This window comes from Clarias gariepinus, chromosome 5, assembly GCF_024256425.1.
Source record: "Clarias gariepinus isolate MV-2021 ecotype Netherlands chromosome 5, CGAR_prim_01v2, whole genome shotgun sequence".
NCBI lineage: Eukaryota > Metazoa > Chordata > Actinopteri > Siluriformes > Clariidae > Clarias > Clarias gariepinus.
Window position 1 is genome coordinate 28,882,580 of NC_071104.1, and position 19,982 is coordinate 28,902,561.

Here is a 19,982-nt window from a genome sequence, read left to right on the forward strand (position 1 = left end):
TCTTTGGCCACAATTCTGTATTTTAGCTAAATTTGCTTTGTTGTCTTTTATTTGCATCCCAAACAATTTTCTGTGCTGTTATAATTTAATCTCTGTTGGTATTCCTGACTGTGGCTTGTTATCAAGAGAACCCCCAATTTTCCATTTGTGTATCAATAAATAGATTTTTTAAACATAATTTCAAATCTTTTCCATGATTTCTAAATTCCACATAACTTCTTTAAGATTCCTTGACAGTTTTTTTTTGCTGTCTCTATGGTTTAGTTCTTAGCCAATCAGTGCAGTCAGTGGGTAGTGAAAAACAGACACTAATTACACTAAAAACAAGTTGCAGGTGTGTAACTTACCCACAGGCATTTAAAACTGTCTTTGTGTGTGTGTGTGTGTGTGTGTGTGTGTGTGTGTAAAGCTGTTCACCAAGACAGTTTTGATTAATCAGATTTGATTAATAATTCATAATGATAATAATTGAGATATGAGTAGGTATTCACTGACCAAGCGAGCACTGACCACAACATATATATCAATAACAGCCTTTAAAACATAAAAGTATTTTTTCACAGAGATGGTTTAAAAAAATTCTAATTGTTTTATCTTCTCAGCAGAGAGGATTGGAAAGAACCTGAATGAAGAAAAAAGGTGAGCTGTATGGCACGTGCTGTCCATCCTCACACTCGATACTCTGCTGGCTGGGATGCAAAAACTTAATCAAACCCAAGGCTTTTATTTAGTATACCACATACTGTAGGTCAAGTCTGGAGAGTTTATTACTTTTTTTGATCTTGCAAGGCATTACTCAAAAAAAAAAAGTATTAATAAAAGCATAATTAGTTGTAAAATGTCTTGTCAATAATCTTTATATGTTTTAGTGATTAAATAATAAGAGACTAGAAAGTGAGAAGAAACCAAGGGGATGGAGTAACAACGCAAAGTGTCCAGGATAATAATTATTTTACTTTGATTTTAACTGGTACAGTAACTTACAGTATACAAACAGTAATGTGACCATAATTTTATTTATTGTAAATAAATACCATTGTCCTATAACTGGCATTCCCTGGTGTCTTTTCACTAAATTCCTGCCAGATTGTTACTGGCTCTAAATGACAGGTAACCCTGTTGGCTTTCTGCAATTCATCGACCCACTGTTGCTTATGTAACTAGCATTTTATTTTACCCTTTCAATCTTGCAGGAGTGGTAAAAGTCACCTAGATGACTCATACCATAAAAGTTCCAGCATAAGGTTCTTATGACCCATATGTCTTAAGAAACCAACCTACTGTACCTTTTCTCTGCCACACTTACAGTATGCTACTAAGATACATACATACAGTACTGCTGGCTTCTAAAGGGATGTGTATCAAGTCAGAAGAGTAGAATTGCATTTAGCAATGCAATCTAGAGAAAGGAAGATAGGCAGATGATAAGGCAGCATGTAAAAATGTATTTATAAATTTTTATAATTTAGTAAAATACAATTTTCATGTAGGCTACGTGTAGCGGCTTCTTTTTAGGTTTACATTACATCCTACATAATACCTATAAGGACCAGTGTGATCTGTGTAATTTATTAGTTATTGAAGTAGTTTAAGGACTCACTTACACTTGCAATTGCTACACACATTTTTAATGTTACTTTTTGTTAATCAATTTCGAATCGGATGTCTTTATACAGTAGGTATTAACACCTAAATCAGAGCACTATCTATGAATATGCTTACAGATCCCTTACAAATTACGAAGTGACAGTGCTTTTTCCATGATCTAAACAGTTGAGTATAAGCTGCTGGTATCAGTTCAACAGCTTATAACAGCCTCCTTAACTGTTGAGTATTTTTCAATTACAAAAATGCATCTCAATTACACTAAATGCATCTCTCAGTCCTCCTCTGGCCATCCTCTTGAATTAGCAACATGCCCAAAATGACCACAAAAAGTTTCTTGCTTATCAAATTGTGGCACCAAATGCAAATTACCAAGCACATCAAACCTTTTTGAATCATATACAGTACACCAGAATTTACAGGCTCCTTGAAATACTCAGTATCTGCAGAACCTGACAGTTTACAATAATTGCTTTACCTTCTTAACTCCAGTTTTTCTTTTTTAAAAGAGTTTTATACTTTTCCTTTTGATGCTCAAAATTTACCCCAGTTACCACACACATCCTAAGCAGACTATGCTAAAAGACCTACAGTCAGAAGTGGGGCATCAGACTGAGAGTTCAGAGGGTAGAGAGTGATGAAGGAGTGATCTGATTGTCGTCCAATAGTCGGCTATACTGTATGAGAAAAGTGTGTTTCATTAGCACACATAAATAAAATCTTAAATTTAATAAATGTACTCTTAAATGCAATTTTCGGTAAATTAAGTAATCTTCACTAAAGTTTATGATGGAAAGTCTGTTGGCATATTTTATAACATCTTATAGTTGTCAGAAGAAGCGATTGGGCTATGTTTAATGACAGTCCTAATATCTTCTGTTTCTGTCTGATCCAGGATCATTCTGGGAAAGAATTAACTAACACCTGGTTGTGTTATTTTGACCCAGCAGTTTATTCTTTAAAGAATTTCTTGATTCTTCACTTCTGACTGGATCATCATCTGAGCACTCAGTACTCATGTGAATTAACTTTTTTAGTAATTTGTGAAAGGAGCAAATATATTTTATTGTTCAAATGAAATGCTATCAGGGTGTGGGGTTAAATGGTAAAACCCCAAAAATTCTGGGTTAAATGGTAAAACCCAGCACTTTGGACAAAACAACCCAGCGCATGTTCTGGTCAATAGTGACCCAATAGTGGGCTAGGTTATGGTTGGGTTGTTTTTTAACCCAGCAGTTTTTAGAGTGTATTGAGGATAACATATTGTGAAGTTTGCAAGGATCTTAACAAGTCACATGGGAATTTGAAGAGAAGGGCAAGAGAAGGTAAGAGACAAAATCTGCATCAAACTGTGATTTCTTCCATCCTCTCTCCGCATGTTTTGATTCTCTTTTGTCATTGCATAATACCGTGGATAGCCAAGGAGCAGGACAAGACATCTTGTCCTCTAGTTATTTTAGTAATTGTATTTTACTTATAGTTTAGTTATTTACACTTCCAGAACATCAGGTTCTAACTCCTCTCCAAACGTAATGATTATTTATGTGGCTACAAGGTCAGTTTGTTTTCTAAATGACTGTTGGTTTAATAAGATGTATCAAGCAGCTTGAAAGTTACAGCATTTTTTTGGACAGAAACCTGTATTTTGGATACAGTTATTTGTTGGATTTCTTCTCTGACTGTGGCTTGTTGTCAAGAAACCCCCCAATTTTCAATTTCTTTACCAGAGTTAAAGAACAGCTCGGTGAAATGTCTATGGGTCTTTCAAGAGCTCAAAGACTCATTGGGTAGTTATACACAGACACTAATTACATTCAAACAAGTTGTAGGAGCTTACCCATAGCCATATATATACACACACACACACACTACATCTTTTTCTATATGTACTGTATAGTTTTACTGTTTAATACAAAGGAATATACAGTAGGAAGCTGTTTGCCAAGACAGTATGATGCAATTTATGGCGAGCAAACCAAGATGTACTAACTACCAAGGTGAGGGATACCAGTCTAACTGCAGAGCTGATTAATAATTGATAATGATAATTGAGATATGAGTAGGGATTCACTGACCGAGCGAGCATTGACCCCAACATATTTATCAAACATTTAAAGCACAGAAAAGTTTCTTTTTTTCTGTTTTTAAAACATTTTTGATATTCTTATATAAAGAAGGGAAGAAGAAAAGGAATCAAGTATTTTGTATAGCAGTGCAACAGCCCACCATGTAAATAATAATAAAAAATATATAATAAAAAAAATATATACAGTATATTATACATTATAGTATATATACACCTCTGGAATTCACCCCTGCCGGGAATTCTGTCTCTTTTCAGAGAGCCAGATCATTTGCCCCAGCTTAGCAATAACAGGCATCACTTTTGACTCCCAATCGACTCAAAATTCATCCCAATTAAACAATGTTTTGACCAATGACTTGTAATTCAATGTAATTATGCATGTAATAAAAATACTATTTGGACAGAGTGAGGTTCTTTTTCCAAAAATAAATTATAGGCAAACACATGCCCCTGTTAGGCATATATTATTTTCAAGTTAGACCTGGCACCTTTTTATAAATAAAACCACCAAATAAATCTTAGTGCAAATTGTAAATGTAAGTGTTTGTACTGAAATGTTTTTAAGAGCATTCGCCTCTGAGGGCCTTGGTCTTATCTATATCTTGACAGAGGTATTATCTAATCACACTAATAGTGGGGTAGATGTTCAAGGAGGTGTGTACAGGGCACTGATTGCATAAATCAGTCTTGAGGAGTTGTAGTCAATGATAGTGGCAACAGTCAGCTCAGAGACTGGTGAGAATCTCAAAGGAAATACAAAAACAGGTGAAGTGTTTTATTCTAATCTTTTTCATAAATATAATTACTTAAACATTGCTCCTGTCTAATGATTCAGCCAATATAGATTTTAGTGTCAAGTTTACTAAATAAGTGAGTTATGTTATAACAAAAGATAACCATAGCAAGTATTTTATAATTTATTTGTAATTGGTAATTCATTTGTTGTTCTCTTAGTAAATGGTACAATACCAATTTCTTTTTAGATTTTGTGTTAAAGAAAGTGTTGTGTCATTATCTCTGTCTGTCAATTTTGCCTCAAGAGAAGCTTTTACAAACAGGATTTAATACATAAAATCTGATTTAACATTTTGCATGATGCTGGTGTTTGTGTCCATAGTCAGGGATTCTGAACATGAAGAAAAGTAATCTGAGCACAGATCCTGAACATATGAGATATGAAATATCTCATGATGAAGGTAGGGCCTCCGCATTTCCAAAGTTTTGTACTTTTCAAAACTATACGTATTATATAACAATAATAATGCATGTGATATTTTCTTTTCATATAGCAGCCACTAAGAGTATGTAAGTATGAGGCTTTTACTATACCTGATGTTTGTATATACACTTAAAAAAAAAAAAGTTAATTCAATACATAAAGATAATTAACAGAATTCTTTGATTTAGGGTACTACATGTTTGTCCAGAGCCAATTAAATAACACTTACTGTATGGGTTGTTTAAAAGTATATGACTGGCCAATGCTAACAATATATTATTTGTTATATTAATATGAATTAATATTAATTGTTATATTATTCATTGTTATAATCTTCACATTTTAAGAACTGGTGGTGTCAAAAAAGAAGAGAAGGCCCTGGCTGTTGGTTTTTTCCAGTTGTTTCGCTTTGCCACATGGCTAGATATTGTCATGATGGTCGTTGGAGGACTGTGTGCACTTAGCCATGGTGCGGCCTCTCCTCTCATGCTGCTAGTCTACAGCATGATGACTAACGTCTTTGTTGCCTATGAGTTAGAGATTCAGGAACTTGCTGATCCCAACAAAATGTGCATTAATAACACAGTCACCTGGACTAATGGGACTGTTGCAAAGCAGGAAGATAATACCACTGTGCATTGTGGGTAAGTGGTGAATACCAGACTACAGATTTGTTAAAATCAAGCTAGCAAGTTGATGAAAATACAATATTATTAGTAAATTAAATTATACTAATTATTGAATGGCAAATAAATGTATTGTAAATAATGAACTGCTCTTTATTTCCTTTTCACAGTGTAGATATTGAGGCACAGATGACCATGTTTGCTTATTATTATGTTGGGATTGGAGTGGGGGTGTTAATTCTTAGTTATTTTCAGGTATACATGTAAGATTATTCACATAATAATAATAATAATAATAATAATAATAATAATAATAATTATTATTATTATTATTATTAGGTACAGAACTCTGAAATCAATAGTCTGTATCTTCTCCCTATTTCAGATTGCTCTGTGGGTTTCTGCAGCTTCAAGGCAGACTCAGAGAATCCGAAAAACATACTTCAGGAAGATCATGAGCATGGAAATTGGATGGTTTGATTGTAATTCGGTTGGAGAGCTGAACACAAGAATATCTGAGTAATTTAATATTTCCTTATTTAGGCATTCAGACAGATTGAATGATCAGAACATGACCACAAAAATCAAGTTTAATACTACCTTTTCAGACAATTATGGGAAAACAATTAATGACTTTGGCATTTGGAACTACTTTGGCATTTGGAACTTTGCCCCACATGCATTTTTTCCCCAATTGCACATGACAGCAGAAGCTTTGTACAACTTACCAAAGAATTAAACATACAGTAGGATATTGTCTGCAGAGAGGAAGAGATGTAAAGTTGGGCTAAAAACATTTTACCCTATGTTTATATTGGTATTTTTATTGTCTTTCTACATGAGGTAATATATGGAGATTGTTCATCATGCATAAAGGAAAATAGCAGTATTAATGGATCAGATGATTTTATTATGTTTTTACACCAAGAAACCATTGAATTAAAAGAGAGGATACTTGAGCATGACTTTGTCTGTCTAATGATTCTCATTGTGCATTTTGTTTCAGTGATATAAACAAAGTCAACAATGCAATAGCAGATCAAGTAGCCATATTTATTGAAAGAATCTCTACATTTATTTTTGGTTTTCTGGTGGGCTTTTTTGGAGGATGGAAGCTGACACTGGTGGTGATCGCAGTAAGCCCTCTAATAGGATTGGGAGCAGGACTTATGGCCATGGTGGGTTGTTCAATTAAATACAGGACAGTTTTGAATATGCATTTTGTATCATTGTAACATTCATGAACTATGTGTTTGCAGGCAGTTGCTAGACTGACAGGTCGTGAGTTGCAGGCCTATGCCAAAGCAGGTGATATAGCTGATGAAGTCCTCTCTGCCATCAGAACAGTTGCAGCATTTGGAGGAGAGGAAAAGGAGACAGAAAGGTATGGTGTTTCAACTGACAAATGAAAATTTTAAATGATTTCCCACTATGATTATTCCTACACTAATACCCCATTTCATGAGGCATATCAATAAGCATATGGTATGAGTACATTGTCTTATCTGCAGATATGACAAGAACCTTGAGGAAGCTCAGACTTGGGGCGTAAAGAAAGGAACAATCATTGGTGTATTTCAGGGTTATCTGTGGTTCATCATCTTCCTTTCTTATGCTCTTGCATTCTGGTATGGATCCAAACTTGTCATTGAAACACAGGAGCTCACACCTGGAACTCTCATTCAGGTATAAGGAGTTTACAAAAAATGTACTATAAAGCCAAATCAAAACACTGCAATGTCACCTTTTTTCCCCCCTCATACTGTATATCAAGTCAAGCGTTGTTTGCATGTCTACAGGGTAGAAATTTATGCTAACAAGCCAGTTCAGTGTGATTTTTAGATATAAATGTCAATGTTTATCATTTAAATTGATTGAAAACACACACATTTACAAAGGCAGTAATTTAACATGATGAATCCATTTAGCTAAATGTTTACAACACAAACAGTAATTAAAATTTGGAATCAAGTTGCGAGTCCTAGAGCTGTACGTTGGCACCGCACCACTGTGCGATTTTCATTAACCTACTGTAAATACTGTATGTTTTTATGTAAAAGGTTGGCAAAAGATGAGCATATATTGTATTTTCAGGTATTCTTTGGCGTCCTTATGGGAGCCATAAACCTAGGTCAAGCCTCTCCATGTCTAGAGGCCTTTGCTTCTGGTCGTGCTGCAGCTAAGAGCATCTTTGAGACAATTGACAGGGTAAAAGCACAGTGACAGAATAGATATGTTCATGTTCACAAAAAGAAACAAGTTATAATATTATGGCTATATAGGATAATGACATTGCCAACGTTTCTCCTCACACAGGATCCCAAAATTGATTGTTTCTCTGAAGAAGGGCACAAGTTAGAGAAAGTGAAAGGTGACATTGAATTCCACAGTGTTCAGTTCAACTATCCCTCCAGACCCGAAGTAAAGGTTAGATTCTAGCAAAAATTTTTTTACATTTTGACAATTTCTTTTACAATATTAACATGTGGAGCATGATTAGCTACAATGCGTGCGTGCTTGCGTGTGTGTGTGTGTGTGTGTGTGTGTGTATACTGTACACACACACACACACACACATACATATACATATATATATATATATATATATATATATATACACACACACACACACACATACACACACACAGTATATACAGTACACATACACACATATTGAACTGCGTTTCTATTTTTCAGATTTTAGATACTTTAGACTTACAAGTTAAAGCTGGGGAGACTACAGCATTTGTTGGACCTAGTGGATCTGGAAAAAGTACAGCAGTTCAGCTTATTCAGAGATTTTATGATCCTCAACAAGGAATGGTAATTCACACTTTTTTAATGGATACATTCATATGAGTGATAAATTCTCATATAATATACAGTATATGCAAGTACGAAGAAAAAGCATATTGTAAGCTGAACTGTCATCTCACTTACTGTAGGTCACCCTGGATGGCCATGATCTTCGAAGTCTGAACATCCAGTGGCTGCGTTCATTGATAGGCATTGTAGAGCAGGAACCAGTTCTCTTTGCCACAACTATAGCAGAGAACATCCGTTACGGCCGACCAGGAGTCAGCATGGAGGAGATTATACAGGCTTCTAAAGAAGCGAATGCTTATAACTTTATTATGGACCTACCACAGGTACATAGTCAATCGCACAGGATAACATCACAGTTAATATGGTAGTTTATGTGCAAAGTAACAAATAGATTGAGAAAATTGTTAGTTACGTGTCTTCCTTGTACATTTCTCTAATCAAAATTATTTTCCATGTTTAAGTTTTTTTGTAATAACAGAATTTCATGTCTAGTGTTGAAACCAAAAGTAAAAAAAAATCTGTTTAAAATTATTACTTTTCATAAAATAGATTTTGTTTCAATTTTGTAAAGAAATGGGAAAGAGATCACTTTTTATTGAAATGCTGATTTTATAATGTAGAATTTTGATACACCGGTTGGAGAGGGTGGAGGTCAGATGAGCGGTGGGCAGAAGCAGAGGATTGCTATTGCTCGAGCTCTGGTCAGAAACCCTAAAATCCTTTTGCTGGACATGGCAACCTCAGCCCTGGACAATGAGAGTGAAGCTATAGTGCAGGAGGCACTAGACAAGGTAGTATCTGTGGTTTGGTTAGTTAATTTGTTTAAAGGATTATTGTTTTGGTATTGACAAAATGTTTGTTTGCCAGGCCCGTGTTGGCAGAACTACCATCACTATCGCTCATCGTCTGTCTACAATCCGTAATGCTGATGTGATTGTGGGTTTTGAACATGGCCGTGCAGTGGAGAGGGGCACACACAAAGAATTAATAGATAGACAGGGAGTCTATTTCACTCTTGTTACACTCCAGGAGCAAGGACGCATTAATCCGCTAACAGCAAAAAGTAAGTTTATCATATATGTGATTTCTGGTCTGTGATATATTATTTTTGCTGTCGTTGTGGTCTTGGTGGTGGTGCTGGTGGTATAAGTCTAGTTGGTTCTCTTGGTACTCCATTTAGCATCTGAAGGAAGCAGTTTTGAGGATGATAAAATTGAGCGGATAACAAGTTTCAGCAGAGGAAGCTATAAGTCAAGTTTAAGGTACAAAACAATCAAAGATAATGATTTATTAAAACTTTAGATGTCGAAAGTAGCTCCCTTGTCGCAGATTGTCTTTAATTTTAAACTTGGTCCAAATGTCTGCAGGCAATCCTTGCGAATGAGGTCACTGTCTCAAATGTCAAGCAACTTTGTTGAGGCTATATCTGGAAAAATTAAATTTGACACTGGCAGCATTAAAATGACAACACTGACAGAAGGAAAGGTATGCATTAAAAACTTAAGCGAAATACATTTGTGAGGAATTTTTGCATTACTTCATTTATTTATTAATATTAATATTAATAATATTATAGAAATTTGATGATGTAGAAGAGATTGAATCAGCACCAGTGGCTCGAATTCTAAAGTACAACCAGCCTGAATGGCCCTATATGGTGTTCGGCTCTTTAGGAGCAGCCTTAAATGGAGCCGTCAACCCCACGTATGCCCTCTTATTCAGCCAAATCATAGGGGTAAGTGACCATGTAAATTCTTGGAAAGAACATTTTGTGTTTGCTGTAAGCTTTGGCACTCCTGTGAATTAAGTAAATAGTAATATCTTGTTTTTCATGCAGACGTTTGCTATCAGAAACTTGGATGAACAAAGAGAACAAATTAATGGGATTTGTGTTCTTTTTGTCTCTGTGGGAGTTATGAGTTTCTTCTCACAGTTCCTGCAAGTATGGTTCTTTTTACATTCATATACTGTAATAAATACATACTTTTAAAGTACGTACACATTTTTGCATTTATGTATTTTATTATATCATAAATTAGGTCTGATTTTCTGGGGTGTGTTTATTTTACAGGGGTATGCCTTTGCGAAGTCTGGTGAGCTACTGACTCGCAGGTTAAGAAAGACTGGTTTCCAGGCTATGCTTAGACAGGAAATCGGATGGTTTGATGATCCTGCCAACAGCCCTGGGGCTCTTACCACGAGATTGGCTACTGATGCATCCATGGTGCAAGGGGTTAGTATGGCTGTAAAATATCTTGCAAATTATTGAGTGTAAAGCATGGGTTAGGCAAGGTAGACCGGCTTTGTGCATAATGTTTGCACTGCAACAGAGTCCCTGGTAACATCGTTTTTAAAGAAAAACGTATAATTTCCAAAACCTAATGATCATACTGTACTTATGCCTTACTAAGTCATACCCACAAAAATAACGTCCCACACATTAGTGACCTGTGTCCATGCCTTATATTAATGTCACCATCATGGTGCCATACAACATATTACAGGTTACAATATTTTATGTTTCAGGCTACTGGTTCTCAGATTGGCATGATTGTGAACTCTTTGACAAACATTGGAGCTTCATTAATCATTGCATACTCCTTCAGCTGGAAGTTAAGTTTAGTGGTAACGTGCTTTCTTCCTCTTATTGGCCTCTCTGGAGTCTTCCAAGCTAAAATGTTGACTGGTTTCGCTAATGAGGACAAGAAAGCACTGGAGATGGCAGGACAGGTAAATATAAATAATGAATAGAACTTTTAATTTACTTTATCAGACTTCACATTTTATTTTTTACAGAGCTTCACGTTTCATCCATTGACAAAATTTTGTTTGCCAGGCCTGTGTTGGCAGAACTACCATCACTAATACAGTATATATAACCAGAAATAACCAGAACCAATACTGGGGAACATAGAAAAATACAATGTTTTATTAGTTTTTACTAATTTAATTAGTGTTTTTTGTCACTGCACAAACAGTTTTTATAGTGTTAATATCTTATTGGTTTTGCCTTAATAGGGACAATTAAGGCAAAACTTTTGATTATTTGTATATTATATTGGTTGCTCTATCTGATCCTACAGGTATCCAGTGAAGCTATGGCCAACATCAGGACTGTTGCAGGCCTGGCAAAAGAGAAACAGTTTGTGGCTCTATATGAGCAGCAGCTTGATGCACCTTACAAAGCAGCCAAGAAGAAGGCTAACATCTATGCCATCTGCTTTGCCTTTGCGCAATGTGTTATCTTCATGGCAAATGCAGCCTCATTTAGATATGGTGGCTATTTGGTTAGTTTTGAGGGACTGCACTACGTGGTTGTTTTCAGGTGAGCTCTAATTAATATTAACGATATACATGCTGGCGGTTGTAGTAACTAAGGAAGCAAGTATAGTTAATGTGGACTTAAATATTGTTCATAATTAATATAATAAAAGGCATAAAATACTATATATACACTGTATGTATAAAATCAAATATGTTTATTAAAGATATGTGTTTAATCTCCTAGAGTAATTACTGCCCTTGTAACCAGTGGCACAGCTCTTGGAAAAGCTTCATCTTTCACTCCAGACTATGCCAAAGCCAAAATTGCTGCTTCCCAGTTCTTCAGATTTCTTGACAGAGTCCCTAAAATCAGCACTAGTCAGCTGGAGGGAAGAAGATGGGTAAGAAATATAGAGATGGTATACAGTATTGTATATGGAGAAGCGATGTTTTATATATGTGTGTATTCTTAATATGCTTTGGGAGCTTATAGGTTAATAACCAATTGAAAATTTTTCATGTACATACCTAAATATAATATACATAGATGCCTTAACTTAGACATGGCATTAATTTAGGTCCTTTCCCAATGCAAGGGTAGAAAGTGGCTGTGCCCCTTTTTTTTAAATAATAAATAATGTGCTGTAGATGGTATATAAGTACAAGTACAATAGTACAAGTGTGTGTAATCAGTAGCTGAATGATTGTGAGAATGGGAGTTGCAGTCCACTTTGGCCTTGTTTAAAGGCGGCTGTTCTCTGGAAACTGGTGTCTGGTGTAGATACCAATGTAGATCTGACACTAGTCATGTTATGCCATTATGTACTGTAATATATAAAGTACTGTCCTCTTTTTTCTGTTGTAGGATAACTTTAAGGGTAGAATTGAGTTCAAAAACTGCAGGTTCACCTATCCAAGCCGGCCTAATATCCAGGTGCTAAGAGGATTAGATGTGGAAGTAAGTCCTGGCCAAACTCTTGCTTTTGTGGGTAGTAGTGGTTGTGGCAAGAGCACAAGTGTTCAACTACTGGAAAGATTCTACGATCCAGATAATGGCCAAGTGGTGAGATGTCATAATCATATTGCTCAGAAAAAACTGCAAACCTCCTTGGCAACAAACATCATGAATATTTTTTTATTCTAAAAGATGATAGATGGACACCCATCCCAAGAAATTAATGTACCCTTCCTGAGGTCTCAGATTGGAATTGTATCCCAGGAGCCTGTGCTTTTTGACTGCACAATAGCAGAGAACATTAAATATGGAGCTAATTCACAGTCCATCACCATGGATGAGGTCATAGAAGCTTCCAAGAAGGCTTATCTACATGATTTTGTGATGAGTCTACCTGATGTGAGTAGAATAAAAATCCTCATTCTAACCATTAATCCATTAATGATTAAACAACGCCAAATGCCCTGCGTCTATCAGGGACATTGCAAGGAAATGCAAGTCCAGATAAACACTTTAACATAGAAATTTTAGGCATACAACAGCACGAAAAAACAAAAAAAAATCTGAGATAATGTAGAGAATAATGTAACCAATAGGTCAATATTAAAATCAAGAATTAATCACTGGAGCAAATGTACCCTACAATGCAATAAGACACAGTGAGTAAAATAAACTGAGGGGTTTAAATAACTGAACAGGTTAATGAAAATAAATTGAACGCAGGTTTGTATTAGTACATTGTTGGGATGCTCCAGGAAAAATGAAAATTGAATCCTCTGCAGCCATACTTGTAGGCCACGTTGAACGCGGGGAATAAGAGCTTGGCGTTTATCCCAGCACATGTGTGACAGCTATGAGTGTGACCAAAAATTTAATGACTGAGGACCTGAAGCTGAAGGAAACTCTTAAACCTGTATGAGTCATTGACAGTTTGATATGAAATTTTACTAAATAAAATGAAAGCCACTCCATTGTGATTATTTTACAGAAATATGAGACTTATGTTGGGGCACAGGGTTCTCAGCTGTCTAGAGGGGAGAAGCAGCGAATTGCGATTGCTCGTGCAATTATTAGAAACCCCAAAATCCTGCTACTTGATGAGGCTACCTCTGCCCTAGACACCGAAAGTGAGAAGGTATCAAGACTGTATACAAACTAATTGATTAGTGAATTGAACTATGAATTGCCTTTTTTATATAGTTTTCCTTTATCTACTGTACCTTACTTAATGAAGAAAAAATATATAACCAGAATGCAAGTGATTGATTACAGTATATTCAACCCTTTCACTTTCTGCAGACAGTTCAGGCAGCGTTGGATGAAGCTCGATGTGGTCGCACTTGCATTGTTATTGCACACAGACTCTCCACCATTCAAAATGCTGATATCATTGCGGTGATGTCTCAAGGCATCATCATTGAGAAAGGCACACATGATGAGCTCATGGCTAAGATAGGAGCCTATCACAAGCTGGTTACTACAGGAGCACCTATAAGTTAAAAACAAATTTTTTTCACACCTATTAGCTCCATGTGATACTACAGTGCAGATTTACCTCAGGTTTTCAGTCTAAAACTGACTATCATTTTTTTTTCAGCTACGGTTTTACATGCTGAAATGAAAAAGGGGTAACATGCCATGTAAGCATAAGAGAAAAGTGGGAATAACATGTCTTATTAACATAATTTATTGTACTTATTTTATACTAATCTACTGTACTAGTGTACTAACCAAATGTCAGTGTATTTGTCCAGCATTGTATTATAGGCAGAATACTAGCTAGGTGACAACACTATCAAATGTCTATTTTGTTTAATTCCCCTTAACAGCAACACTGTACTCAGTTATTTACATACATAACATAACCAATATTTACATAACCAATATTTCAGTATCAAATGTCTTTGAAATAGAGGACAGATTGTGTCTTGTTTCTTCTTTCTGCTGTGGTAAATTGAGCCATTATGTCAAAGTTGGGACAAATTATAATTAAACAGAGAATTAGTTTAATTATAAACATGTAAAAAAGAAAGAGAAAACCTGGTCTTTGTATTATTAATTTGACATGATAACATGTTAGCAAGTTAAGAGACTGCTGTATACTGTACATTTGTTAACTCTAAATTTTAGTGCTATACTATTTGATACTTTTTGGTACAATTGCCAGCAATAACGCTATTGATAACGCTTTGTGGTTATCATCTATGTAGATTGCTAATTTATTAGACATACAACTTTATATTTCTAAAATTCTAGTAATATTGAATTGCCAATGGGCCATGACATCATGTAGTGTATTGCAAAATCCTAAAAACTTTCTTCATTATGACACAGATACAAACTAATCCAATTGCTATTTTAACTGTTAGATATTTGTGGCTGATGTTTATTTTTTGTAGTTTACAGTATCTAAAATGTCCAATATAATAAAAATCTACTATATAAATAAAACTATTACAGTTTACTTTTTTTCTATTCTAATGGCCTCTGGGTGACAGGGGACCTAAAAATGCTGTGGCAATTAAGAATGGGTTGTTTTTGTCAACAGTTTTAATAAAGATTATTAACAAAAAAGTGTAATTCATCATTTTTTTAAATTCTTCTCTAAATGCTATAAAAATGTTTTAAATTTAAGAGCTCATGTGCCTACTGTAAATTGTAAAAAAAAAAAAAAAAAAAAATAAAAAAAATATCAGTTTTCTCAGAATCTTGATTTACAATGCAAATACCTAAAAGACCCACTGGCAACTCTAGTTTATTTTCTTCTTGTGGTTAACCACATTTTAAACTGAATTTATCCTTTGTGTTTTCTGTTTATTCTCAAATTAGCAAGCAGTTTTCAATATACTGTATAGTTGTAATCTCTATAAGTCCTTAAAAGTTTTAAATCATTTATTGGGTTTTTGTTTCACACCTACTACATTTACATTTAGCAGACGCTCTTATCCAGAGCGACTTACATTTTTTTTTATCTCATTACACATCTGAGCAGTTGAGGGTTAAGGGCCTTGCTCAAGGGCTCAACAGTGGCAACTTGGTGGTTGTGGGGTTTGAACCTGGGATCTTCTGAACCGTAGTCCAATGCCTTAACCACTGAGCTACCCCCGGCCCTATACCTACTATACTTTCTAAACTGTAGCTCCATATGATACCACAGTGCAGATTTACCTCACGTTTTCAATCTAAAACTATCGTTTAAATGTTTTACCTAATAAAATGAAAAAGGGGGTAACATACCATCTAAGCATAAGAGAAAAGTGGGAATAGCATGTCTTAACATACTTTAATCAAATTAAATCCAATGTTCAAGGGTGCTCTAATAGTTCTAATAGTTGGGGATTTGGGGTTGTATGCAAAAAAATAAAAAATAAAAGGTAGCCAAATTAAGGTTCCCATCATGAAAATTATATAGATATTAATATATTAATATTATATAATTATCAACCACCATCTCCTTGGTCTTAGTCCATCTCATCGTAAATGTGACTAAGAAGAAGAAGCTAGTTCAAAACTATAGGCACTGCCCTGGAATGTCATATCACATTGCATTATATTATATTATATTATATTATATTATATTATATTATATTATATTATATTATATTATATTATATTATATTATATTATATTATATTATATTATCATTGATAAGAGGTTTGACTTAATTACCTGTAATGATACAATGACTAAAATGTTTTAATGAAACTTGTACGTGTAGATGCTGAGCTTTACCAATATCTTTTTTATAATTTAATGCACTTTAACTTCTAAAAAATAAATTTTAAAGATGTTAATTTACACACTCAAGGCTAAAATTCATTATGTTTTATAAAATATGGACTTTCAGACATCCCTGTGCCCAGAATGACTAAAGGCCTGTTGCTCTGACATCACACATTATAAAGGTGTTTAAAAGATATTGTGAACAATCCGTCTCACCCGCTATTAATGTGCTCTCTGACCAGAGGAGCAAATTCAGCCAGAGACTAATTACTAGTGTTCTACAGAGTCCCACAGAAAATCTTTTCTACCAATGGCCATAAAATTATACAACTTGAAGATAAAGTAGATAAGTGGGTACTCACAGATTCTGAAGGCATTTTTGCTAAACACACAAGTTAATGGTTGTTCCAAGAGAGTAAAATATCTTGAGCACTTAAATTTTCTACGATCATCTAGACCAAGCAAAAAAAAAAGGAAAGTTTGAATTATTTCTGTGATTGTCACTCTTGTCTGTCTTTTGACATGAGCCAACGAGGAGCTGCTTCTCTCCATGCTTTTCATGTTTTTTTTTTTGCTGGTAGAGGATTGTCACAGTTTGAAGCCAAGATTGCACAGACAGAGTGATAAGTAACCAGGTGTTTACCTAAAAAACAAATTGCGCTGTATCCATTTTGGCATTCTGTGTGCATGTTACATTGCTTGTACTGCAGAAAATATCATGCCTGCACAGCGCCCAAACAGGAAGAAGATTTTATCTGCTATTCAAAGTTGGGTAAATGAAGAACCAGATGTTCTTTATTAAACAGATGAAAAAAGAGTTGTGAGCATGAACAATCTGGCAGAGATAAAACACATTTAACCAAAAGGATGAGGTTACACTTGTCCTTATAAGTTAAATGTAACAACATAATCAAAAACCCAGGGGAAAAACGCAGGAAAATGTACAAATGCAAAGTGTCTTACTGTATATAGGTTCTTTGCAGTTCAGAAGACTGACTCTCAGAATAACAGAACATATAATATAGTCTACCTCAGCTCACCGCACTTATTGAAAGGTACTATTATCAGGTATTCTTTTAGACTATTTTTTTTATGTGCTTTGTGAAAATCTATTGCATTATATATTTAAGCATTAACCAACTACATAGAGAAAATAGACATTTTAATTTAAGTAGTATTTCCGAGTACAGTTAAACCTTGCATTGCGGACATAATTCGTTCTGGAAGCATGCTTGTTTATTAAAACACTTCTATATCAAAGTAAATTTCCTCATAAGAAATAATGGAAACTTTGATGATGCTTTCCACAGCCCAAAAATATTTATATAAAAACAATTGATGAAAAATATTAAGAAAAAATAAAACCTGCACTTTACCTTTGAAAATAACTTATGTTAGACATTGGAAGAAGCAGGAGGTGGGGGGGCTACTGTGTAGGATGAATTTCACACATTTGCACGCACACACTAGCAGATTTACTCCCGTAAACAGATTTATCTTCCGTAATAAACTAGGGCCTTTTAAACTTTTTTCTTCATGGAGATCGTTGTTACAGTACAGTTACTAAAGTCACTGCACTTGGATACAAAAATTCCTTTACGTGCGCACACACATGGACAGAATGTTATAGTAAACAGTACACACATGCACGGAAGTTGACTATATGAGTGACGCATGTGCACTGAGACTGAGCATGGGAGACGATTACCTATAATTCCACAGTGCGAGAGAGAGAAGAACCACTTTCTCAGCTGTGATTAAATGACACTTGGCAGACAAAGTGCATGCGTACTACAGTACTCGTATATAAAGTCCTCGCTCGTTTAACAAGTTAAAATGTATTTTTTAAAAATTGCTCATCTGCGGTATATAATAATCTGTCTAGGGCACTTCTAAAATATTTTAGAGCATCATCTGCCACTTGTCAGGATGAGGCACCTACCTCCCCCACTACACAGGACTCTTAAGGATGAGCTACCATCTGTGTCCTCAGCAAGTCATATGTCTCCACAAACATCTAATATTGAGGATGAAGACATCTTTGCCTCTACTTCTACCCTAAGCCTTCAGGTGGGTTTTTGCATCTCGCTCTCTCTTTCTCTCTCTGGGGGTTATGAGGGTATGCATAGGCTACAAGGCAACTGCAATTTAATGTAATTTTAACATTTTTAATAATTTCTGAATATGCCTATGTGTTATGTTCCACTGCTACGTTCGTTGAGTAATGTGCCACTATGTTGTCTGATAGAAATACCTGGAGCTGAACCCCCACTCAGCCCCACTGCTGAGGATGACCCTGCTAACTGGCCCTCACCTCTGACTGACAGGATTCGGACTGAGCTGGTTTGCAAAGGACCAAGTAGGTTGCCACTTGACTTTATTTTCCAGAGGAATGAGAGTGATGGACAAAGTTGCCATCACCAATATTTTAAGAAGACATTAGTTAGTAGTGAAAAGATGGCAAGAAGTTGGCTGATATATTCCATGAAGAACAACAGCCTCTTTTGCTTCTGCTACAAATTGTTTTCCAAGAGGAACATTCATTTAACAATTTCAGGAACGGCAAATCTCCTCACATCACATGAAAACAGTCCAGAACATTTTAATTGCATGAAAGCATGGAAGGAACTGGCAGTGAGGTTAAGAAGTGGAGAAACTATTGATAAGCAGGAGGAGGCACTACTTGAGGCTGAGAGGGTGAGATGGAGAGCAGTGCTGTAACGTCTCACTGCTACAGTATGGTACAGTCACTGGCAGTTCGAAATTTGGCTCTAAGGGGACACACAGAAACACTGTTTACACCATCAAATTGAAATTTTTCAAAGAGGTTGAACTTATGGCCAAGTTTAATGCCATTATAAAAGATCATCTTAACTGTGTCGAAAGAGGAACAGCAAGTCACAACAGCTACCTAGGGCTTCATGTGCAGAATGAGCTGATTGATTTGTTGAGCAGCAAAATCATATCTTACATAGTGGATGACATCAAGCAGCAAAGTTTTTTTTTCAGTAATTCTGGACTGCACTCCAGATATAAACCACATAGAGCAGTTGTTAGTGGTCATTAGAGTGGTGTCACTGATGGAGAAGACACCATTTTATGGGATTTTTGAAGGCAGAGGAGTCCACAGGGCAGCACTTGGCATCCATGATCCTGACAAGACTTGAGGAGTTGGGAATTCCTTTTCATGACTGCAGAGGACAATCATATGACAAACATGAAGGGCAAAACTAAGGGAGGTTAGGCCAGGCTCTTAGAAAAGAATTCCAGAGCTCTGTTTGTGCCATGTGGGGTGCAAACATTAAATTTAGTTGTGTGTGATGCTGATAAGGGATCTGTGGATGCTATGAGCTACTTTGGTGTACTGCAAAAGCTTTACACATTATTTTCTGCACAGTTGTTTGGTATGACGTGCTATCTGCAATACAGCATGTCAGCAAACTCATGTAGTCCTCAAATATGCATGTCGACCTAGCTGTGAATCTTTTGAAGAAGACTGAGCAAGGTCTCCAGAGCTACAGAGCAAGCGGCTTTGTGACTGCACAGAATGTGGAGTGCATTGCACTTTGAAGGGCATTCTGATTTGGACAGTAGAGAGCTTTTGCAGGAAATCAAGAATTTCCCTCACCTGCCATCAAAAACCATGAGCCTCCTCGAGCTTATCACTTTTATGCACGA

General features: G+C 35.6%; 1 protein-coding gene across 2 annotated transcripts; it reads left to right on the top strand.

Moving 5' to 3' along the window:
• The first annotated feature begins 2,870 nt into the window (after positions 1–2,870).
• abcb11a (ATP-binding cassette, sub-family B (MDR/TAP), member 11a) lies at positions 2,871–15,102 on the top strand. Of its 2 annotated transcripts, none has more exons than XM_053496539.1 (27): positions 2,871–2,930; positions 4,809–4,887; positions 4,981–4,996; positions 5,258–5,554; positions 5,707–5,791; positions 5,922–6,055; positions 6,543–6,714; positions 6,796–6,920; positions 7,048–7,222; positions 7,631–7,744; positions 7,853–7,963; positions 8,234–8,359; positions 8,482–8,685; positions 8,983–9,153; positions 9,230–9,425; positions 9,543–9,624; positions 9,730–9,847; positions 9,939–10,097; positions 10,200–10,304; positions 10,434–10,595; positions 10,889–11,092; positions 11,446–11,687; positions 11,871–12,027; positions 12,492–12,689; positions 12,774–12,980; positions 13,570–13,716; positions 13,881–15,102. In XM_053496539.1, exons 2-27 carry the CDS (start codon positions 4,824–4,826, stop codon positions 14,079–14,081), a joined length of 3,972 nt encoding a protein of 1,323 aa, XP_053352514.1. In that variant the 5' UTR covers positions 2,871–2,930; positions 4,809–4,823; the 3' UTR covers positions 14,082–15,102. The 2 variants fall into 2 exon arrangements, with proteins under 2 accessions (XP_053352514.1, XP_053352513.1); XM_053496538.1 differs by lacking the exon at positions 2,871–2,930 and adding an exon at positions 4,392–4,456.
• Positions 15,103–19,982: the final 4,880 nt, after the last annotated feature.